Raw genomic sequence first — 21025 nt, forward strand, 5'->3', positions numbered from 1 at the left:
CTACAACTGTAGCTGCCTCCACCAGTGTGTGAATGTGTGTGTGAATGTGTGGATGACTGGGTGTGTGAAGCGCTTTGGGGTCCCTAGGAGGGACTAGTAGAAGCGCTATACAAATACAGGCCATTTACCATTTACCATTCATTATCAGGTATGTCGGATTTCGTGTTGGTGGTTTTTTTTAATCTTGTGTCAAATGTAAGTTTGTACTTTATGTTTAATGTAAAAAAATAAATGCAGGCCCTTTTCTACAATTCCCCTGTAGGAGAGCAGCTGGAGTGGGCAAGTTAATAACTTGGAGGTCTTTATTTCGTTTACCTTTCTTTATCAGACACAACGCAGGAACACTGGTTACATTAGCCCTGCCACAGACTGGTGACCTGTCCAGGGTGTACCCTGCGTCTTGCCCAGCTGGGATAGGCTCCAGTGCCCCCTGTGACCCTGAAAAGGATGGATGGAGGGAAGAAACACTCTTTTTGCCCAAAGACTTTGAAATAATAATAATATTAATAATAACATATCAAAAAGCTTCTAATGACGCTCCTGTACATCTGAAACAGCTTTGTGCTGATGTGCAGTGAGCCATCGCCCAGAACCAAACCAGTTCGTGGCTCTATCTTCGTTAGAGGAGCCCACAGCATCGCGGACACAAGCCAATATGGCGGCGTTAAACCAGAGGGGGCAGTAACGCAACTCAGAGGCACAGAGGCACCCTAAAGAAGAAATTGTTCCGGACACGTGGTGCAAAGTGGGTGTGTTCATTGCGCTGATGTAAACACAAAATACGCCTCACAGCTCGACGGATAATCGTGGTGGACTGAGCTGCTGAGGTTAACCCAGAAAGAGTCGTCGGCGGTGCGGAAAACCCTCCGTGTACGTCGCGTGTAATATGCTCTAAAGCACCGAGGGGGGCGCCATGGATTTCTACATCAACCTGAAGGTGAATTTCAGGGGAAATTCCAAGAATTTCCTGCTGTCGGGATCCGAGACCAAGAGCTGGGAGTCGATGGAGGCCATGGTAAGCAGAGACGAGCAGCAGGCCTGCTGTCAGACACGACGCCACACGCATGGCGCTCACGCAGCACACGGAGGGATGGGGGTTCAGGGGGCCCACAGGTGCTGACAGACACACGGGGCAAACGCTTACACCTCCGTGTGAGAGGTGCCGTGGGCCGCTGTGTGCTCACGGAGAGGATTACTCCAGCCCGAGCCGTCACGGTGAGCGGCCCAGCCCAGCGGGTGTGACGGCGACAGTGTGCGGGAAGTACCGGGAGTGCGTCACGTCGCGCAGACCTGTGTCCCGGCCCGCTTCGTGACGGGCCGCACTCATTTCGAGCAGCTCCACGGGCGGGCCGTGATCCCTGCTTAGACACTAGGCTGTTCAGGACGTGCTCGCCCCTCCAGACTGAGCCACACTGTTGTGCATGTCAGAGCGAAACACGCCGAATAATAGAAAAATCAGTGCGTGACCTTTAAGGCTCTGCGTGGGTCACAGTGGGCATCGGGGAGGTAAAGGCAACGCGTCAGACAGGCCCGTACACATTCCTGCGTTTTCTGCCCAGCGGTTTAACGTCACCACCAGCAACAGCGTAGCCAATTCACCGCCATGCGCAGTGGTTCACTCCGAGTGCAGGAAGTAAACAGACGAAACAACCACAAAGATACTCCACGGCTGCAGCACGCAGCGGGGGTGCAGGAGCTGTGTTTGTGTCCTCACTGCGAGCACGACATGGGCACACGCTCCTTATGTGTAACTAACGTTATGCTGCTTTCCTAACGTTGCCACAGAAAATGGAACAAATGGAAGCATTTCCACTGAGCTGGTGCATTTTAGTAACGCAGTGACAGATCCGAGGATGAAAGCCTGGCTGCATTTATTTATATCTGTTATCAAGTGTTGGTTTAATTCAGATACACGCACAGATTTCTCTAATATTTGCCACGTGTAGGACTTCGGCGTGTGGCGTAATAACCATAGGATAATATAGATGTGAATGACAGAGCTCAGCTCATTACTGTGTACTGTGTTAAATCTGTGAGTCTGACATGCACCTCCTCAGAAATGCAGCTACGCACTGCAAGGATGCAGATATCCAGAGCTGCAGTAGATCTGTTTGGCAGTGCAGAGTAACGGAGCCCTGAGCAAGAGCCCAGTTATATATGACTGGGACTGGAAATGCAGTAAGTCAGGAACAAGAAGGTGAAACAGGCTCGGAGCCCTGCATGGTCGGCTGTACCTGGAGCACATCATTGGTGTGAGTGCTGCTGAGTCACAGACGTTTGGCTGCTGAGACTGTTGCAACAGGTTTAGCATTCACTGTTTTTCATTTGATGCCGATCTGTGAAACAGTACGAGCTTATATGTGTTTGTGTCAAAGGCATGCACTGTGCTGCTCAGAGCATGTGAACAGCTAGCAGGAGCGTAGATGGAGGCCTGTGACCTGGTCCCTGTGGCTGAGGGATCATCCTCCTGATAGTAAACATACAGGAACAACTCCTCCCTCAGTCCCTCAGCAGCTGAAGCACTCGGCACACACAGTTGTGATGTCGTCCTCATTTACAATCATGGATCTGAATGTGTTCACTCTGTGCCTGATGTGTAAAGTATACACTTCATTTTATTGTTTTGCTATAACACCACAATAACAGTTATGTCAAGAGAGAGCACTTGTGTTACAGTGTGAGCGTAATCAGAGAGCTCGGTCCTGACAGGATGAAACCTCCGACAGCATCAGGCTCAGGAGGGGCAGCCACGGTCAGCAGGTCTGGGGAGGCCTGGGTGTGGGTGAAACACAAACTGCAGGAGATAAATCCACAGTTTTGTTCAAACACTCATGCAGCCGAAGATGTGACTGAGGTGCAGACACTCGGTGTCAGTGCACAGAGCTCAGCTGAAGTGTTACATTAACTGAATCAAGGCAGGAAACACCATCTGGTGACGTTCGTGGGCTTTTGCTCGAGCATTGATCGAGCTGTGATTGGTTGAGTGCAAAATATGCAAAAACAATTCTTCTATGTAAAACAGTTTTAGTGTGTGACCTTTCACCCTGTAGGACTGTGTGTAAGACTGGCTTTGAACCAGAAGTAAGCAGCAGCCCTCTGTGGGTGTGTGCTGCTGTCAGCTCTGCAGGATATGATGGGCTCATCATTCAAGACTTACCAGGAATGAAGTTCAGTAATGGATTCATAAGCAGTCAGTGTGGGGAGGCTCTCTGTTGCTACAGTGTTCTGGGTCAGGTCCAGATGTTTCCAGCCTAATTATAGAAGAGAATTATAACCGTCGAGTCCTGAAGTAATGACATGTTTTGAGTAGTTGTCTTGATGCATGCTCAGTCGTCCAGGTGAGCAAATCCCAAAAGGTTGTTTCTGTTTTCAGTGACTGCAGGTTTCCAACCTTATAAACAGCACATTTGCATAATGACTGACACTAGCACCACTGAAGGAACAGTGGGGTCAGTTTGTGACCATTGATATGCAAACTGTCATGATCATTGATCAGGGGCCACGAGTCTGAAAACGTCCAGATGAGCAGAACCAGCTTTTGGGGCCAGACCAGCTTTGCAGAGCAGCCATTCAGAGCTATTGTGTAGCACCACACGTCTGAGATTTACAGTGAAGAAGTAAATAAGAGTTGACTTTGGATGTGACAACATCTGTCTGTCTATTACAGGTCAAGCGCTCCTTTGGCCTGTGCAGCCTGCAGCTGACCTACTTTGATGAGGAGAACGAGGAGGTAAGAGACTGAGGAGTGCCATACAAAGTGAGATTAGTGAGTAGGTACAGCTAACCTACAGCAGTAGAATGTGGTAGCCTAGCTGAATGACTGTGGTAAGTTGTGCCTATAACACTTTGCTCACATTCTGACCAGGATTCACTAACAAGTGAGCAGCCCTGTATGAAGGAGCGATCCTTGAACTCCAGGAGTTCCTCCATGTAACGCATTCTTAGCACATATTTATGTAACCGTCTTCTCCTTTTCTTCCTCCAGGTGTCCATTAACAGCCAAGGTAAGTGCACCTGGGCAGTCACATGATGCTACACATTAAACAAAGTCCAAATAAAAGTGCACTCATGTTAACGTTGGTCATTTCTGCTTGTGTTCCAGCTGAGTATGAGGAGGCTCTGAAGGTGAGCTCATTCACGGTTAAAGATTCAAGAAGTTTATTGTCATGTGCTCTGCAGAACACAGACGGTTATGCAGAGCACCTGCTTAGTCTGCAGGCTCCCTTCACACGACTACAAGAAAGTAATAATAGTAAAACAGTGCTTTGTGAATCCTGCAGCTTATATGTGGGTGTAAACAGAAGTTAGAGTGCGAGTAGTTGCAACACTGTCACAGTGCTAATATATCCAGAGCGATATCAGGGTGTATATATGTACGAAAAGTGCAAATTTCCAGTTATGGATAAACAGTTGGACATAGGCAGTGGTTCAGTAGCCTGTGGATAGAAAGTGTTAGTGTGGTGTCCTTGCTTCCACACTCCTGTTCCTTTACAGTGCAGACGTGACGTGGAAAGCTTCTGTGGAGTGTTTGTTTGCTGGTGTCTTGGAGTGCTGTGTTAGCTCGTTGTGTAAGCAGCGCCTGTTTACTTTGCAACGTCAGCTAAGATGTATCGAACCCCCTCACATCCAGCTCCAGCACAGATCCCTGACCTGTGTATAGCACAGATCCACCTTCATTGATGGACAAGGCATAGAAAACAGAACTGGGTCTAACATGCAGCCCTGTGGAACTCCACAGTTATTCTTAGTGTATGAAGAAGACTCCAGATTTACGGAGGATATTTTCACGTCCCGCCCATGCTATCATCCGCCATAAGCTTCTATTTCATTGTGATGTGATATGAAGGGTGTGTCTTTACCATCTGTGATTATCTCTTTTATATTGAGATCATTTGGCCACATGTTTGGGTCGATAGCCACAGCTTTCCCAATCCTGATTCCAGGCTTCTCCACAACTTTGATCTGTTTAATTGATAAAGAAATAAAGTAATAATAGCCTACTGGTGTTTCTCTTCTTTCATGGTTTGTGCAGTTACATTTGACCCATGAAAATAAAGACTTCCTTATGATATAGTATCGCTGTGCTTACTGCTCTTCTTAAGTGAAGCATTTGTGTTGCCGGTGACGAATCTAGCGGAGAAACTGACGGCGTGTTTATTTTCCAGAGTGCGGTGAGGCAGGGGAACCGACTGCACATGAATGTGTACGAAACTCGAGGCCAGCCGACGAGGGTTGCCACCACCAAGGCCAGCGGAGCAGAACCCAAGAGGGGCTTCAGGCCCCCACAGCACTGCCCTTCACTTGCTCAGGTGGTCAGTCGCAAGGTCCAGGCTGCAGTGCCAGAACAGGGCATGGTAAGAGCCCAGCACAGGCTTCATTCTTACTGCATCTATCCACTGCTGCGCCCATATGTTTGCATGCACATAGATGATGTTCTTTTGTTGCTCAGGTGATCATGAAAGAAGTAAAAGGGACCAAAGAAGAAGACAAGACTCCTCCAGCCTGGTTCACCTCCTACATGGAGAAGGTAAGAACGTCCTGATGAGTGTCATAGCAGTAACTCCGCTAAACGACTGATGACTAAAGTGCTCGCTACTGCATTCAGTTTAAGGACCAGGTAGTTCGTGAGGCAGTGGAAAAGATCTGTCGGGAGTTTTCAGGACAGTGCTGCATCCACAAACCCCTGGGAGGGGGAGGAGGAGCAGCAGGAGGAGCTGGTGCAGCTGGTGGAGGTAGAGTGGAAGCTGTAGGAGGAGCAGAGACCCAGCAGGTCCCCGAGGTGTCCTCTTCCACTCTGCCTGGAGCTCCGTCCTCCTCAACTCCTCCCTGCTCGTCCTGCAGGGGGCAGACTACTGGAGGAGGCTATCAGTGCAGGTATGTGTTGTTGAGTAAGTTCAGTCTTTGGATTCTGCTTGTTGATTTATCTTTGTTGGTGAAAGACGCTGTCCCGGTGTCGCAGTAGGCCTGGGTTTAACTCTAACACTTGTCAGTGTACAAATGAATAAGCTGCAAAACGTTGTTACCAAGCAGAGCAGGGCGATGTGCCCAAAATATTTATCACGATACGCATTTGAACATCTGCAATATCGATATAACTGACGATATAATTGACACTAGACAAAACACTTTACAACTCCACAACTTTATTAGTGCAAAAAACCCATCAATGTATTTTCACTGAAACAAGCAGCTGTTTTTTATCTGCATTAAAGTTATATAAAAATGTAACAGTGCAAATTCCTCGCTGACAGTTTAACCAAAAAGCATTTCCAGTGGAAACTGGCCGACACATCCTCAGCATAACCATGTATAACATCCACAGAACTTAAAAAGAGCTTATACACACACAATACGGTAATATTATGTTGAAGCACAGTACGTATCACTCCGCGAGGCTCCGCCTACGATAGTCGTACTGAAACATTTGACAGATTTTCGAGCGCCGTGCACATAAAATCGTTTCGAGGTCAGTAAACACAACCAGAGTTCATACATAAGGCACACGGGATTATAAGGGGCTCTGTCGACTTTCAGAAAAATCAAAGGATTGATTTTAAGTGCGCCGTATTTTCCAAACAACACGGTAATAACGACGGCCCGCTAGCATGCGCTACCAAAAATAGTGCTTTGTTGTGTATCTGACGGACGAAAGCTAAACCAGTTCCACCACTGAAGCTGCAGCATTTTTACAAACCAGTTCAGGTTCATCGTTTCATTCAACGATCCGCTTTCGCCTCTTCTCGTTCTGCGTCGCCGCCATGTGCATATGTAAACAAAGGCACTGCGCATGCGTGTTTTACCCATATTCTATCGCCATATTTCATTTTCCCATCATTGCCCAAAGTTACACTGTTATTACTGTGAACGGTATGATATGGCCCAGCCCTATTACCAAGTGAACATTTACCCTGTGGCCTCGCTGCTGTAAAGGGAGGATGTTGGTGCTCTAACTTCAGCTCTGCACACAAACTGTTTGGTCACATTGTGCAGTTCCTTGCGTTCTCCTTGCATGCCAGGAGCTGTTATCTCTGCAGATTGTGAAGCTGAGTGCGTGCTCTTCATCACGGTGTCAGTTTTTAGATGCAGTCTCACGTTTCCTCTCATCCCTCTGGGCTGTTTCACTCCACAGCGTGTGCACCTCTTGTACTCTGTGCGAGCCCTGCAGCTTCTCCCACGATCCCAGTCACAATCTGGTGAGAGCCAGGACTCCCCTGTCCATCCCGGAGCACGGATCACCGGCCCCAGACCACAGCAGGTGTGACACAGCTACCGGACTTTAACACGTGTTCATATTTACCAAAAAGCACAAACTAGCTTCATATTATCAGCTTTACACACTAAATATTTAAAAACATGAATGTTTGTTTTAAAGATATGTGGTATGAGTGTGAGCTGATGCAGGGCTGTCTGAATCCAGTATGAAATGCTACACCTGGCTGTAGACATTCCCATAATGCTGATGTTACTTCATCTCGATCCATTGTTGTTTAGGTTCTACAGGCGGGGGGATCGCAGTTTCCGAAAGGCAGAGAAGCAGCGGCTGAAAGCCGAGAAGCGCCTGCTGAAAGCCGAGGTGAAGGAAATCCGGAAGCAGCTGAGGATGGAGAGGCGGGGCATACAGTGGAGCTCGTCCCATCGAGACGGAAGCTCCTCCCCCGTCCTCCTGCAGCCTCGAGCCACACAGCACAACAGCCCAGAGTAGGTCCCAACCAAGTTAGGCTGCAGGACGCACTTCAAATATCTCAGTGTCGATCTCCTCATGTGTGATTCCAGAGTAGCTCCAGAAACAAAGTCTGTCTTTATTCAAACATCAGCTCACACAGTCGAGTCACAGCGAGGCGCTATCAGCTCGTCAGGGGTCGGTGTGGACGAAATGCATTTCTGTGAGCCTGAAAGCTTTTGTCCACCTACTACGGCTTCCCCAAAAGTTGAAGCACATTTAAAGATGAATGGTGATCCTAGGTTGTTATAGTGCAATGAAGTGAATAGACTGTGGGAAAATATGGCAAGCAGACTGCAGCAGTCAATAAGGCGGTCCATTGTAACCGCTGCTCTGGGATGATGGGAGCTGAATGACGATATGAATGAGTTTAAAGTGAGACGTGATGAAGAATTTGAATAAAGGGGTTTTCCTCTTGTTGCCCAGGCGACCAAAGCGCCCCTGTCCCCTGGTGGTTCCTGCCATGACGGCAGCGTTTTTGGACGAAAACCTTCCTGACGGAACGCGTCTGCGTCCTGGGACCAAGTTTATCAAGTACTGGAAGATGAGGAACACTGGGACTCTCAGCTGGAGTGCTGAGACTAAGGTAAAGTCTCAAACAGCAGCTCATTAACAGCTTGGATTCTCCTGAGAGCACCTACACCAGAACGAGACCTGCTCGCCGTCTCAGAGCCGTGAATATCATGGACGCGTCCATGTGTGTACAGCACAGACGTGACCTGACGGTGTGCTGGCCACAGTGACGCAACTATATTATTCGACCCACCGTTAGATGTACGTTTTACATTTTGGGGGAAGTGTAACTGTTGGCTGGGTTGCCATAGAAACAGCTATACTCATGATCCCAGGTGATGAGCGTCACTGATTACCCAACCTTTGTAGTGAAATGTCATCACTGACTAACACAAATTCCACGCTCGTCGTCACATCTCATGAGTTTCAGGTTCATCCCTGGTGCTTTGTGTTTGAACAGGCTTAGTTCAGCCGTGCTTTGTGTTTCGTGTAAACAAACAGCAACCCTGTTTCACTGTGACCAACCAATCCCTCCTTAACAGTGTTAATAGTGTCAAACATTATTCCATCACGTTTAGCAGCAAAGTGCTGACATTTACTGACCACAGAGCGTCACTTTGCTCTTTGACCTCAACACCTGTGGGAGGCTTTGGTCCACTGTGCAAACTCCCACTAAGGAACCATTATATTATGTCTTGTTTGGTTCCTGCAGCTGAAGTTTATGTGGGGAAACCTGGCAGTGGGATCTGGAGACCGCTGGAGAGAAGTGGCAGTTCCCTTCCTGCAGCCGGGACAGGTGAGTGTGAGACATCCCACCGAGCTGTGGCACGTGTCCTCGTGAAGCACTGAAACAAGCGTGTGTGTGTGTGTGTGCGTGCAGGTTGGCATAGTGAGCGTAGCGCTGTGTGCGCCCACTGTGGAGGGCTCCTACACATCTCACTGGCGTCTGGCCCACGCTGGGGAGCAGTTTGGACCGAGAGTGTGGTGCAGCATCGTGGTCGACCCTCTGGCTCCAGCAGCCATGATGGCTGATGGGATCCTGGTTTCACCCTGTGTCACACCGCAGGTAGGACGAATGCAGTTCAGGGAGGCTGAAATCATTTGATGTAACCTTTATTCAAACTTTAACTCTGTAAGACATTCCTGCAGTTTAGCTAATTGGTGTGAGAGGGTTGGGGTGAGATCAAGGATGGTTGGTTTGTAAATTTCATACAAAACAAATTGAAGTTTAGATGGTTTAAAAATGAAATAAATTTCTGGATGTGCAAATTCACAAATGAGGTTGATGTGAATGTTTGCCTGCAGGGCAAGAACCCAGTAGCCAAGGATGGGAAAGCGTGTGCAGCTTCCAGGGAACAGCCGTTGTTGTCAGTGGACCAAGAAGAGTACTACATCCCGTCTGTAGACCTGCTCACTGCACAGGTAACCTGCTGTGATGCTCCTCCCCATCCTAGCAGCTAAACTTCAGTATGCTAACATCACGTTACTGTACGTATACTGCAGCTGACATGAAGCTGGAATAATAATAGCTCATATTTTATCTGTTTATTCAAATGTCCATGAATGTGCAGTGAAGCATCTGTTTGTACAGATCATAGCACAACCAAAGTAACTGCAGCTGTGTAAACTTGTTGCCTGTGAAGACTGGGACTGGTCCACACTGGCAGTCAGTGTGCTGCTCTGTCTTTGATAGTAGGGCTGGGTACCGGTGTCGGTTCTGACATAAACGGTAGTAACCAGACCGAAAAGCAGCGCACATTTCGCTGCTTTTTTTTTCCTGAGCTGTGACACACTTTGGATTCTAGCCAATCATTTTATGTTTCCGAGGATAGTAGGCGGGGCCAGGTACGTACGTTCTGTTAGAGCAGAGCTACAGATTAAAAATGCCCAAGGCGAAGCGGTCAAAAGTCTGGCTGTACTTCACAGCAAAAGATGCAAACTCAGCAGCAACAAGTGCTTTAAGCTGATACTGTGATACTGTCAAAGGAGGTAACACCTCAAATCCGATGAAACACCTGGCGACGCATAGCGTTTTTTTTAAAAGCCCAGAAATGCGCCGTATTTGATAGCTTCCTGCGAGACCTCACACCGAGCACATCTACTGCGGGTGTGGTGCCTGTTATCGGACCCGGAGTTAGCAACATCCCCCAAAAACACGAAGAGGAGAGTCCTGGCCATTGATTAAGCACTGCTTCCAGCCAAGAGTGATGCCATATATGCCCTATAGCTGCAGAAAAGGCTAACATTGTTATCTTTTTACAAAAAACCAGCTGAACATGAGAGGTTTTTGGACAAAGTTTGTGTTCTCCATTCTTTAAGCACCGGCACCGTTTCAAAAGTACCGGTTTGGCACCGGTATCGGATAAAACCTAAACGATACCCATCCCTAGTAATCTGTTTATGATACAGGCTGAAATGAACTGTGACAAACGAGCAACAACTGTAAATCTGCTTCCGTCTAAATTCACATTCAGAGTCCACGTGTCTCCATGGAGACAGACTTTTAGTCAAATTTATTGTCATCAGAATAAACGAGCGACACGATTCAATTCAATTCAATTCAATTCAATTCAATTCAATTCAATTCAATTCAATTCAATTTTATTTATATAGCGCCAAATCACAACAAAAGTCGCCTCAAGGCGCTTCATAGATACAGAGAAAAACCCAACAATCATATGACCCCCTATGAGCAAGCACTTTGGCGACAGTGGGAAGGAAAAACTCCCTTTTAACAGGAAGAAACCTCCGGCAGAACCAGGCTCAGGGAGGGGCGGCCATCTGCTGCGACCGGTTGGGGTGAGAGAAGGAAGACAGGATCCTCCAAGTTTGTGGATGCGATAAATGAAGAATGAGGTGACAGAGCTTTTTAGTAGATACAGCTACGTCTGAGTGACAGCGTGGGGTTAGTGTAGTTGGTCCGTGCAGGCAGGGATCGAACCACCAACCTTCTAATTAGTAGGCGACCTGCTCTACCACCTGAGTCACACCAACCCCCGTTTGCTTTTGTAATTGCCTATGCAAGCCTGTGGGAGGGGCTTTTCAATCTGTTCCTCCAAAAACTCAGCGTAACGTGGCTTCACTGTGGGCCAAATGCTGATTGGCTGACAGCTGGATTGGTTTGCGAAACACAAACACTCACGTCCACTCCAGCTTAGACAGGGAGAGGCTGAGGTTTGCAGATTACACAGCAACTGGACTGAAAATCCGGCGCAGCAGGGCGGCGTGGCAGGGCGTGTGTGGAGCCATTAGAGCCGTCATTCACCTTCAAATTCACTGAAGTTATGCAAAGTCTCATTTCCCAGTAAAATATAAAGGAAAGGGGTGTGGCCTATGACTCGTACTTACTACAGGATGGCACTTTAACAGCAAAGTGACTCAGGCACTCAACAACCCTGCACTTATGTAGCAATAAGTTGAGTCCTCTGTTAACAAGAAACGTGTTACAAATGATTTGAAACATCATCATCTTCATTTATAAACTGGGGCTCTGCCTTGGATTGTACTGGTTTGGAGACAGGTCAGGTGACCTGTAGACTAGCCTTGTAATCTGTTACCTGTTGTTCATTTGTCAGGATCTTCTGTCTTTTGAGCTGTTGGATATCAACATCGTCCAAGAGTTGGAGAGCGCCCCCACCAACACGCCTGCTGGTAAGAAGAGAACAGCCAGAACACTCGTCCTGGTTAAGAGACACGTGTGTGCACTACAAGCACGTCAGTTATGTGAACAATAAAATAGTCAGATACAATCTGTTGCACCACAAATACCAACGTTCAAACTGTAACATGCAAAGACAGCAGATTTCTTTCAGACACGGCGAGCACAGCGTCCTCTGAGCAGTGGCAGCATCGGCCCGACACGCTGACGGAGGCCGTCTGTGATTCATAGACGTTCATGTTTCTTTGACCTCGTAGTTTGATTAGCGTCAGGTGCTGTGACCCTGATCGAGTGGGGAAGCTGCAGACTGAGTTTGGTTAGACGCACCGCTTTCTGTGGCTTTGTGCAGTTCAGGTGCTAAACTGGTGTGTCTGCAGCCCACAGCTGATTCACTGGAAACACTCGGAGCGTAATAAATGACGAATGAGGCTGGAACATTTCAGTCTGCACATCAGAGACCGGTGCTCTCAGCTTCCAGACGCAGTGCTCTGACACAGAGCAGGTGACCAAGCTCTCTGAAGTGTTCCCCACGTCGGCTTCAAAATGTTACACTTTTGGAAAAACTGCCACTCGGTCTTCGTTCTGTCAGCCGGCTGTAAAAGTCCACGTGCTGTAAGAGCTCAGTGCTGTCTGTGTTTCTCCTCCAGACATCACACCCTGCATGTCCCCTCTGTCTCAAGATGGCCCTCTGCTGGACAAGGGCAGCCCCTCCTTGGGTCTGATTCAGGAAGAGACTGAAGTCATCAATAGCATCATGGGTAATGAAGTCCCAATCCTCCTCAGTGTTCTCCCAGTTTATTTAAAGCTTCTGTTGAAACTACAAGTACTCGTTAAAGAAGCCGCACCTGACTGACTTGATTCAGGTCCCTTGAAAAACCCTGTTTGGCTTCCCAGCATGCAATGGGGTGAAGGTTTTCTTCAAAGACTGTCCAGCTGTTCACAGCCATGCAGTTGGCTCTCTGACTGTGAGCAGCTGTCCTGCTGATACAGCTGTGTTCAAAAATGAAATGGGCGTGTCTTGACATTTGTTGTCTCGCTGCTGGTCCTCAGATGTCCCCCACGGGGTAGGACCTGGAGCTGAAGGGGGCGGAGTCCCAGCTCAGGAGGAAGGGGAGGATGACATCAGCGGTACTCAGTTTGTTTGTGAGACTGTGATTCGCTCGATGACCCTGGAGGAGGCTCCTGATCACATACCTCTGAGAGGATCCTGCCCAGGTACAGGAAAAGGTCAGTGACACGCCCTCGGCGCCGGCTCGTGCGTTTAAATGAATGATCATTTGTTTGGCTGGAACGCGTCCATGTTCACATACAGTCTGTTCTGGCTGGAACGTCAGACTGCAGCGTGATCTGCTGGTGTTTCACTGTGGTCCTCGTGTTTCCTTTCAGTGGTACGTCCAGCTGCTCAGGGCTCCTCCTCCTCGCTGTCCTGTCTGAGTAAAACGGTGAAAATGGAGGAGAGTCCCGACAGCTGCTCTAGCAACTCCAAGACTCCCATGAAACCCCTCGTTGGTCTGAAGGCGTCCATCCCTTCCCCACTGAAAGCCTCCCTGCCCACTCCAACGTCTGTGCCCCTGAACGTGCTGCCTGGCCCGAGCTCAGCACCGGGGCCGCTCCACGTTTCAGCCGGGACCGCCACGCTGCCAGAACACACCGCCACAGGTGACATTTTTAAGTTGATATGTTGACTCAAGCAGCTTCTCTGTGAGAAACAGCTGTTTGCACCAGTTTGGGGGTGAGCGTTGACCATTTGCAGACTGTATATAAAGTGGAGGCGGCGTCTAATTTGAGTGAAGATGTCACCGTATGACTGGGCTCGATTCAAGGACAGTGAGGTGTGATGGCGGCCTTGGTTTGTACGGGAGCAGACTTGAAGCTCTGGGTTGCAGCTTATGGTCAGCTCAGTGTTTGGGAGGAGCTCTGGAAACTCTTTCAGCTAGCATCAGCAGGAGGGGCGCCACTGAAACCCCAGGCAGCGGTGCTAACGGGCAGCCAGCTGACATGTGCTGTGACAGCACAGTTGAGGGTCTGTGTGGAGCTCCTTCACCACAAACAGGAGGACTCTGTCGAGGAACAGCTGTTTATGCTTTAAATGTCAGCTAATTGCAACACTTTGTACGACTGGGGCCGATTATTGAAGAGCTCGTGTGTGAGGAGCAGCATTTTAAATTCTGGGTTTAACAGGAAGCAGTTTAGTTGCTACTATTTGACAACAAAGGCGACAAACCGGCTCACACAGGTTTCACCACGGTCATTCAGTTTAAACCCAAAGTGCTCCCACACTGCAGCCTCTGCGTTTGCCTTTGAATCCATTCCATCTGTTTTCCAAATCCCAACTTTCTGTGGCTTGCTACTCCTCACGGCGCTGTCATGCACCTGACATACGAGTTCACGCCTCCTTACGCTAAGGAAACAAGAGGGGAGGGGTCGGTCGAGACATCAGACAAACTGTGTGTAAGGCCCAGGTGGACGATAGGTGATCACTGGTGTTACAGCTGGGGGGGGACGAGGCTAAGCACCAGTCTGTCTGGTCTTTGGTTGATTGATAAGCTGGAAAATTGCTGCCACAAATAGAAAGACTCGATTTGTTGATCAATTTATTAAGTCGTGTACTAACAGAAATGATTATGTTCCTTTAAATGAATCAAGAACCAATCACAGCAGATGGCCCCGCCCCTCCCTGAGCCTGGTTCTGCCGGAGGTTTCTTCCTGTTAAAAGGGAGTTTTTCCTTCCCACTGTCGCCAAAGTGCTGCTCATAGGGGGTCATATGATTGTTGTATGTATTGTTGTAGGGTCGACCTTACTATATTAAGCACCTTGAGGCGACTGTGTTGTGATCTGGTGCTGTGTAAATGAAACTGAACTGGACCTTTAATAATCCACATTTCTCTGCTTTACTCTCTGGTGCTGTTGTGGATACTGTATTGTTCTTTCTTTGTGATGTTTTTATGTTTAAGTTGTTTTCAGTCTGGCTGGGAGCTGACTCAGTCTCTGGAGAGCCCCGTTTTGGGGGGTTTAATAAATTTGTCCAGATTTCTAGAAGTGCGATGGTCTTGCTCCTGCTTCAAGTCTAAGCTAGGCTCCAGCTAGCTTATGTGTTAAAACCTTGTGCACCTTTCTAAAAATCAAGCTACGCATCAGGTCCACACACTACACACCCTCAGGTCCTCTTTTATGTTTCTAGCTTCTGCCGCCATTTTTGGGCACGACAGAAGTCGAAGCGAAGCTTGAACCTCTGTGTCATGAGTGGGAGTGAAGCATGTGTCCCAGCATGTGTCCCAGCATGTGTCCCAGCATGTGCACAGCAGCCAGTCACACCCAGCGTTTGCTTCCTTGGTCTCATCACAGGTGAAGCTGAGGAGTCGCACATGGAGAGCATCTGTGTGGAGCCCAGAGTGAGGGAGAAGCAAGAAGAGGAGGAGAAGAGGGATGTAATGAGGAGTCGCTCCTCCTCCACGTCCTCCGAGGATTACATCATCATCCTCCCCGATTGCTTTGACACCACTCGGCCCCTGGGAGAGTCCATGTACAGGTAGGAGCCGTGGCTTTGGAGTGTGTGGGAGAACCCTCGGCTGTGGGACAGTAATCAGTGCTTTCACTTTTTCTTTGTTCTCGGTCCCGCTGCAGCTCTGCTCTGTCCCAGCCCGGAGACGTCCAAGCCAAGACCGACACAGACCCAGATACCCCCTCAGCTGAGCGTCGGGACAGTGCCGCAGGAGAGGGGGAGGCGGACGAGGTGGATGAAGCGGCTCCAGGAATGGAGCTGTCAGGAGCCAGCAGTGCCAACGATATGCTGTGTACATCCCAGACGCTGGACGATGAGCCGCTGACTCCTGAAGTAGTCACCCCGCCTCAAGCTGTCGTCACATCACAGTAAGCATGAGAACGTTTCCTCAGGAAAGCTGGTCTTTTCCTCAGACCGACCGCTCCACTGCTGCACCACATCTGCACCACATCTGCACCACAGTAGCGCCATTCATTTACAGCGTTTCAGGGCTAGACCTTCATCAAGCAAAGGAGATTACTAATGCTTTCTTTCCTGCTTGTGTACAAATGATCACCTGTCAGTCACAAAATAGCTACCAAAATATGTTAGATGGTGTGCCGTATCATATAAAAACATTTTTCCTTCATTTAAACAAGATTCAAATACAGCGAGCCGAGTCATGAAGCTAATGAAGCGGCACAGGCGTTGTTGTTGTGCGGACAGTAAATGAGCGAAGCAAACATGTTTGTGTTTGACAGCCCAGAGAGCAGCGCAGAGAGAGAGGAGGAGGATGCCGGCGCTGAGGAAGGAGCGCAGGGTTCAGAACTGCACCAGACTGAGGACGGTAGGCTCCTTACTGGGTCTCGCTGTCACTTCAGTCACAGTACCACTCTGATGAAGTCCACGGTGATCGCATCGTTCTGTCTTGCAGAAGCAGCTCCTGAGCGCGCTCAGACTGATCCTGAAGCTACTGACACGGAGAAGAACGACCCCGAGGACCCCAGGTCTCTCTCTCTCACACACACACGCACACACATGCACACACACACGCGCGCACACACGCACACATACACGCGCACACACGCACACACACGCGCACAATGAAGCTATCACGTTTTTATTCGTCCATCCATCCGTTGGCTAGGTTTGGTTTATCGTGCAGAGCCTACATGATGCAGCTTCTTTCAGTTTGTTTTTCAACTTCCTGTATCTGCTCTTCAGTATGGAGCGTGCACACCACTGATACTACAAATCTCAGACATCAGAGTCGCGCCATCATCCGATCACTTTGAATGTAGCTTCTAATAGAAACGGACAAACGCAGGCTTCCAGGAGACGGGAGGCAGATTATCTGCTCGCTAACATAAAAGCTAAATAATGTCTTCATGTTAAAGTAGTGAGACTGTAACAAGCTGCCAGTCCAGCTGCCTGCTGCTGTTTGTCCGAGTTTCCCAGGCTCACAGGACGATTCGCTGCCTTTGAGGCTCAGAAAGTGAAGTTAGTAATGTACAAAGGTTCAAATGAAGCTGATTGAACTGCAGTGCTGTTCGAAGTATGACTGTGCAGGCAGAGTCCTCACAGGTCAGCCTGAGGTCAGGTTAAGGTCAGCTCAGACGCACATACGTACAGGAGTCGTCTCACCGTGGCTCTGCTGAGAGCCTGGCCCATCGTTGTGCTTCTAAATCCCAGCTGCCAACTAAGACAGAAGCAGAATAATGTTTTGGCCCCCCGAGTAGAATGACGAGCACTAACAGTTTGGAGGCAGCATGAAGTCCAAGGATGCTTTCTGGTTTCTGTTTGCTGCTGTAACCTTTCCCCTTGCAGACAGCTCATAAATAAATTCACATCCATGAATCGTAAACACTGATAAGAGAGAACAAAAGGATTAACTCTCCAAATGTTTGCCCTCCTCAGGCAGCAAGGCCTCACCGGCGGCCTGGTGAAAGGAGCTCTGTCAGTAGCTGCCTCTGCCTACAAAGCCCTGTTCACCGGACAAGGCCCCACACAGGTGACACATTTAGCAGCTTTTTTCTCCCATATTCACATTTGTGTGTTTTGGAGTTTCAAGCCTATTTTCCAGTGTTGAAGCAAACGTCACAGCCCAGGTTTGAACTCTTTTCTCTGCATGATAGCGATGCAACACGTAGGCGACACAGTTGTGGGGCTACACTTACATTAATCAGTCCAATGCAAAGCTAATTGCACTACCTTGGAAAGGCTTTTAAGCTGGGGCTGCATCCCTAATCCAGGAGAGCAGGAGCCAGCTGGCGAAGGTGCTCCCTGATCAGACGGTGCTCCCGATGCTCGATCAGTTCCTGACGAGGGGACGCCACGCAGTCGTGACATGTTGCACTCTGCTTTTATTTACATTGTACACAGCATGTTGTCAGCAGTCAGACCTTCAAACACTTCAGATACAGACTCATTCAGGCCTGTGCGGTAATCAGTAGCTGGCTCGCTCGACTGATCCGATCTTGTTTCCACCCAGCCTCCAGTGGATGCATCCACCCAGGACACCATGATGGCCGTGCTGGTGGAGATGGGTTTTGCAGACCGCTCTCTGAACCAGCGTCTGCTAAAGAAACACAACTACAACCTGCTGGACGTGGTCAACGAGCTCGTTCAGATGACCGACAATGACTGGTACTCTACACGCTACTGATGACGAGGAGGCCAAACTCTTCCTCCTTCTTTTCAGCTCTCCACTAATTTGCCCTTTTGGACCGAGGATTATACTACGAGCTTGTCAGGGGACATTCCAGCAGCCCTGGATCCTCCAGCGGACCATCACCCACCCACTGTCTGTAGTTTTAGTACTTTCAGCGTAGATCTTGGTAGTTGCAGGTTTTCTTTGCATATCTGTCTAAGAAAGGTGAAAACAGGCATTCTAGGTCTTCAGATGTGAATCACACCACATGCTAACATCATGGATTTTAACGAAGTGTGAAGCGTGAAAGCATTCGCTTCCATCAAACCTGAGCTAAAGTTGTGTTGGCTGCAGAAACTCCACGGTTGCTGTACCTGCTCCTGTTGGTTGCAGGGATCCCAAAAAGCTACAGACGCACCCTCACGCGTTTCCTTTGCTCAAGTCCACAGCAGCAGACTCTCACAGGTCGCCTACCGAACCCGCTCGCTCAGAACATCTTTGGGCTAAAGGAAAATGCAGCTTCGTGCTGATGGTCCTGCTGAGGCATCAAGTCATCTTATCTCCTCAGAGTCTCGTTCGCCTCGTCCAGTCGGCTCCATCACACCAGCTGGTGGTGCATGTTTCTGCGTATTGTGGTGACGACTGTAACAAGCAGCTCGACTGGTAGTGAGCTGATGCTGTTCACGAAGCTAGCATTGTTTGCAAATTTCCTTTGGTTAGATATCATTGGCCTGTGTCCCAGAGCAGGCCCACACAGCTCGTCTGCACAGTGTCAGCTGCAGGTTTGCTTCTTTCTCTTTTATTTGAGCAGCCGTTCCAACAGCTACTAATAACTTTATTATCGGGTTGTAAATAATCACACTGACTGTAGGTAAGCAGAACTGGTCAGGTGACGTAGTGTGTGTGAGGCTTTACTGTATAAAATCTGACCCTTTGGTGTTTCCAGAGCTCCAGCTGGAGGAGCAGGACTGCTGCGACACATTCGTGTTGATGTGACTTGTGATGATGAATGCAATGAAGTACTTTGATGTTTAAATAGCCGTGCTATTCAAAACACACATTCCTCCTTTTTTGAGTCGGTTTCCCAGAACTCGCACACGTGCTCAGCCCAGATCATCTGAGTGACGCTCTTCATGCTGGTAACGACGTGTGTGATGAGCTTTTTGCAGCGTGCCGTTTTGGTTGCGCGTTGCCTTTGTCCTGTAACTTTAGTCCATCACTGGGATTTTCTCATATACACTAAATACAACATGTGTGCATCACCTGTTTTAGAGAAGTCACTGGAAACCACTCAGTGTAGCTGAAACTGAGCCGGACTGTTAGCTGGTGTGTGATTTACTGCTGTTGTGAGTCAGTGGTGGTGAACAGACTTCACTGTCCCACTGCATGATGGTTAACTAGCTAATCAACCAGGTTTGTTCAGCACTCAGAGCTGCAACCTCGCGGAGAACCAGTTTACCCAGAGCTGCTGTGGAAACACACCAGTTCCTCTGCATAGAGCGATCGTAGCTAAACTTGATGAGCAGCAGCGTACGTTCTTCCTTTCCTGTCCTCTGCGCGTCCCATCTTCTTATTTCCCACCCATGTTTACATGCTTCTGCTGTTTTGAATGGAGACGCAGTTTCGTGACGCAGTTCATTATCAGCTGTTTGCTTTCAGTTCTCCCATCAGATGAAGGATTTAAGATGGGCGGACGACGTGCTTGCCTGTTCGGTTTGTGGTACGTCTGCTCATTAGGGTCAGCTGAGGGGCCCGGGTGATTGCGACTTGATTTCAGCATTAAGGTTTGGTAGCTATAGTAACACCTTTGGAAATGGATTTCCCTCCATCCACTAGAGAAAGTTCCAAAGAGGTGTGCGGGTCACGAGGGGCTCGTTGCCACGCTTGTTGTGAATCCCAGACACACGTGGTGCTGCAGACGTTGGCGGGCTCGGTCAGGTGTGCACAGTAAGGTCGCTGCTCCTTCCTTTTGCTCGTAGCTGGACCCTGAGCTGACTTCATTAGTAAAGTAGTGGGCTGAGTTAGTTTAAGTTCTGCTTTGACTGCTTGAAGGCTGTTTGTAAGTCTGACGGCGTGTCTTTAGGTGTGCTAGTTAAAGCTGCTCTGCAGTTTTAGTCTCATACTTTGTAATAACGGATGTTTTGTTGGTGTGGTGCGATACGCTGCGTGCTTCTATACTTTATGCCGTTACACCTCACGTCACATGGTACCCTGTCTGTGTCGGTCTGCACTGGTGTGTGGTTGATGCAACATGTCTGTGCAGAAAGCAACAGTGTGGGTGGAGCCTGAGGCAGACGTGCAGGTCACATGCTGGGTGGTTGAAACGATTTAAAGAACAGCATGAGCTCTTTGTTCTAACTTTTGTCTTTCCTGCTGCTGTCTGAAGGACCAGAGGTACAGCCCCCACACTGGGCCACGTTTTTGACTCAAACAGCTCCGGACATCTCGCACGGATGTTTAGATTTTTCATCAGTTTTAGGCATTCATTATTTCTTTTATATTAGCGTTTCATAAATCATGCTGTCGGGTTTCACCCTCTCGGATAGGTAATTAATTTGAAAGGTAAGAATAAAAGTGTCCTGCCACAGGTTCAGTGTGGCCTGCTTCAAATGAAGGTCAGGTGTGTGCCGTGTGTCATCGTGCTGAAATGAGTCGTCATGTGTGCCAGAAGCTGTGGTTGGATGAAATATGTTCAAATTGGGGAAGATGTATTTATGGAGGAAGAAAAACGGGGGATGGCTCTTTGCTTTTTTCTGTGTTGCACTTTATGAATATTGTATGATGTACAAATCAATGTCTCCAATTAAATGCATTACACCCACCTGAGGCTTCTGCTTCGTGTGTTAGAAGCATCACGTGCAACTAAAAAGGTCACGTTTGTGATGTCACCTGTAAATAGAAGCAACAAACATGCTAGATGAATGTCATCATATATCTTTCACAGTGTCAAAGATGGGACTGTTGAGCGTCTTTGAGCAAGTATCTTGTAACACTGTAGCTCC

At 48.6% G+C, this 21025-nt stretch overlaps 1 protein-coding gene across 3 annotated transcripts; it reads left to right on the forward strand.

Annotated features, from left to right (window-relative positions):
* Positions 1-730: 730 nt before the first annotated feature.
* On the forward strand, positions 731-20844 carry nbr1b (NBR1 autophagy cargo receptor b). Of its 3 annotated transcripts, XM_082530450.1 has the most exons (23): positions 731-1015; positions 3668-3730; positions 3986-4004; positions 4103-4125; positions 5166-5354; positions 5450-5527; positions 5606-5874; positions 7130-7255; positions 7492-7698; positions 8147-8306; positions 8946-9029; positions 9114-9299; positions 9539-9655; positions 11809-11884; positions 12539-12649; positions 12942-13118; positions 13278-13550; positions 15238-15421; positions 15517-15762; positions 16135-16220; positions 16308-16380; positions 17291-17384; positions 17865-20844. In XM_082530450.1, the coding sequence occupies exons 1-23, from the start codon at positions 914-916 to the stop codon at positions 18036-18038; spliced, it is 3117 nt and encodes a 1038-aa protein (XP_082386576.1). In that variant the 5' UTR covers positions 731-913; the 3' UTR covers positions 18039-20844. The 3 variants fall into 3 exon arrangements, with proteins under 3 accessions (XP_082386576.1, XP_082386577.1, XP_082386578.1); XM_082530451.1 differs by lacking the exon at positions 17291-17384 and having other exon boundaries at positions 732-1015; positions 17865-18007; XM_082530452.1 differs by lacking the exons at positions 12539-12649; positions 12942-13118; positions 13278-13550 and having other exon boundaries at positions 732-1015.
* Positions 20845-21025: the final 181 nt, after the last annotated feature.

Source organism: Aulonocara stuartgranti, assembly GCF_965226115.1.
Source record: "Aulonocara stuartgranti genome assembly, chromosome: 4".
NCBI lineage: Eukaryota > Metazoa > Chordata > Actinopteri > Cichliformes > Cichlidae > Aulonocara > Aulonocara stuartgranti.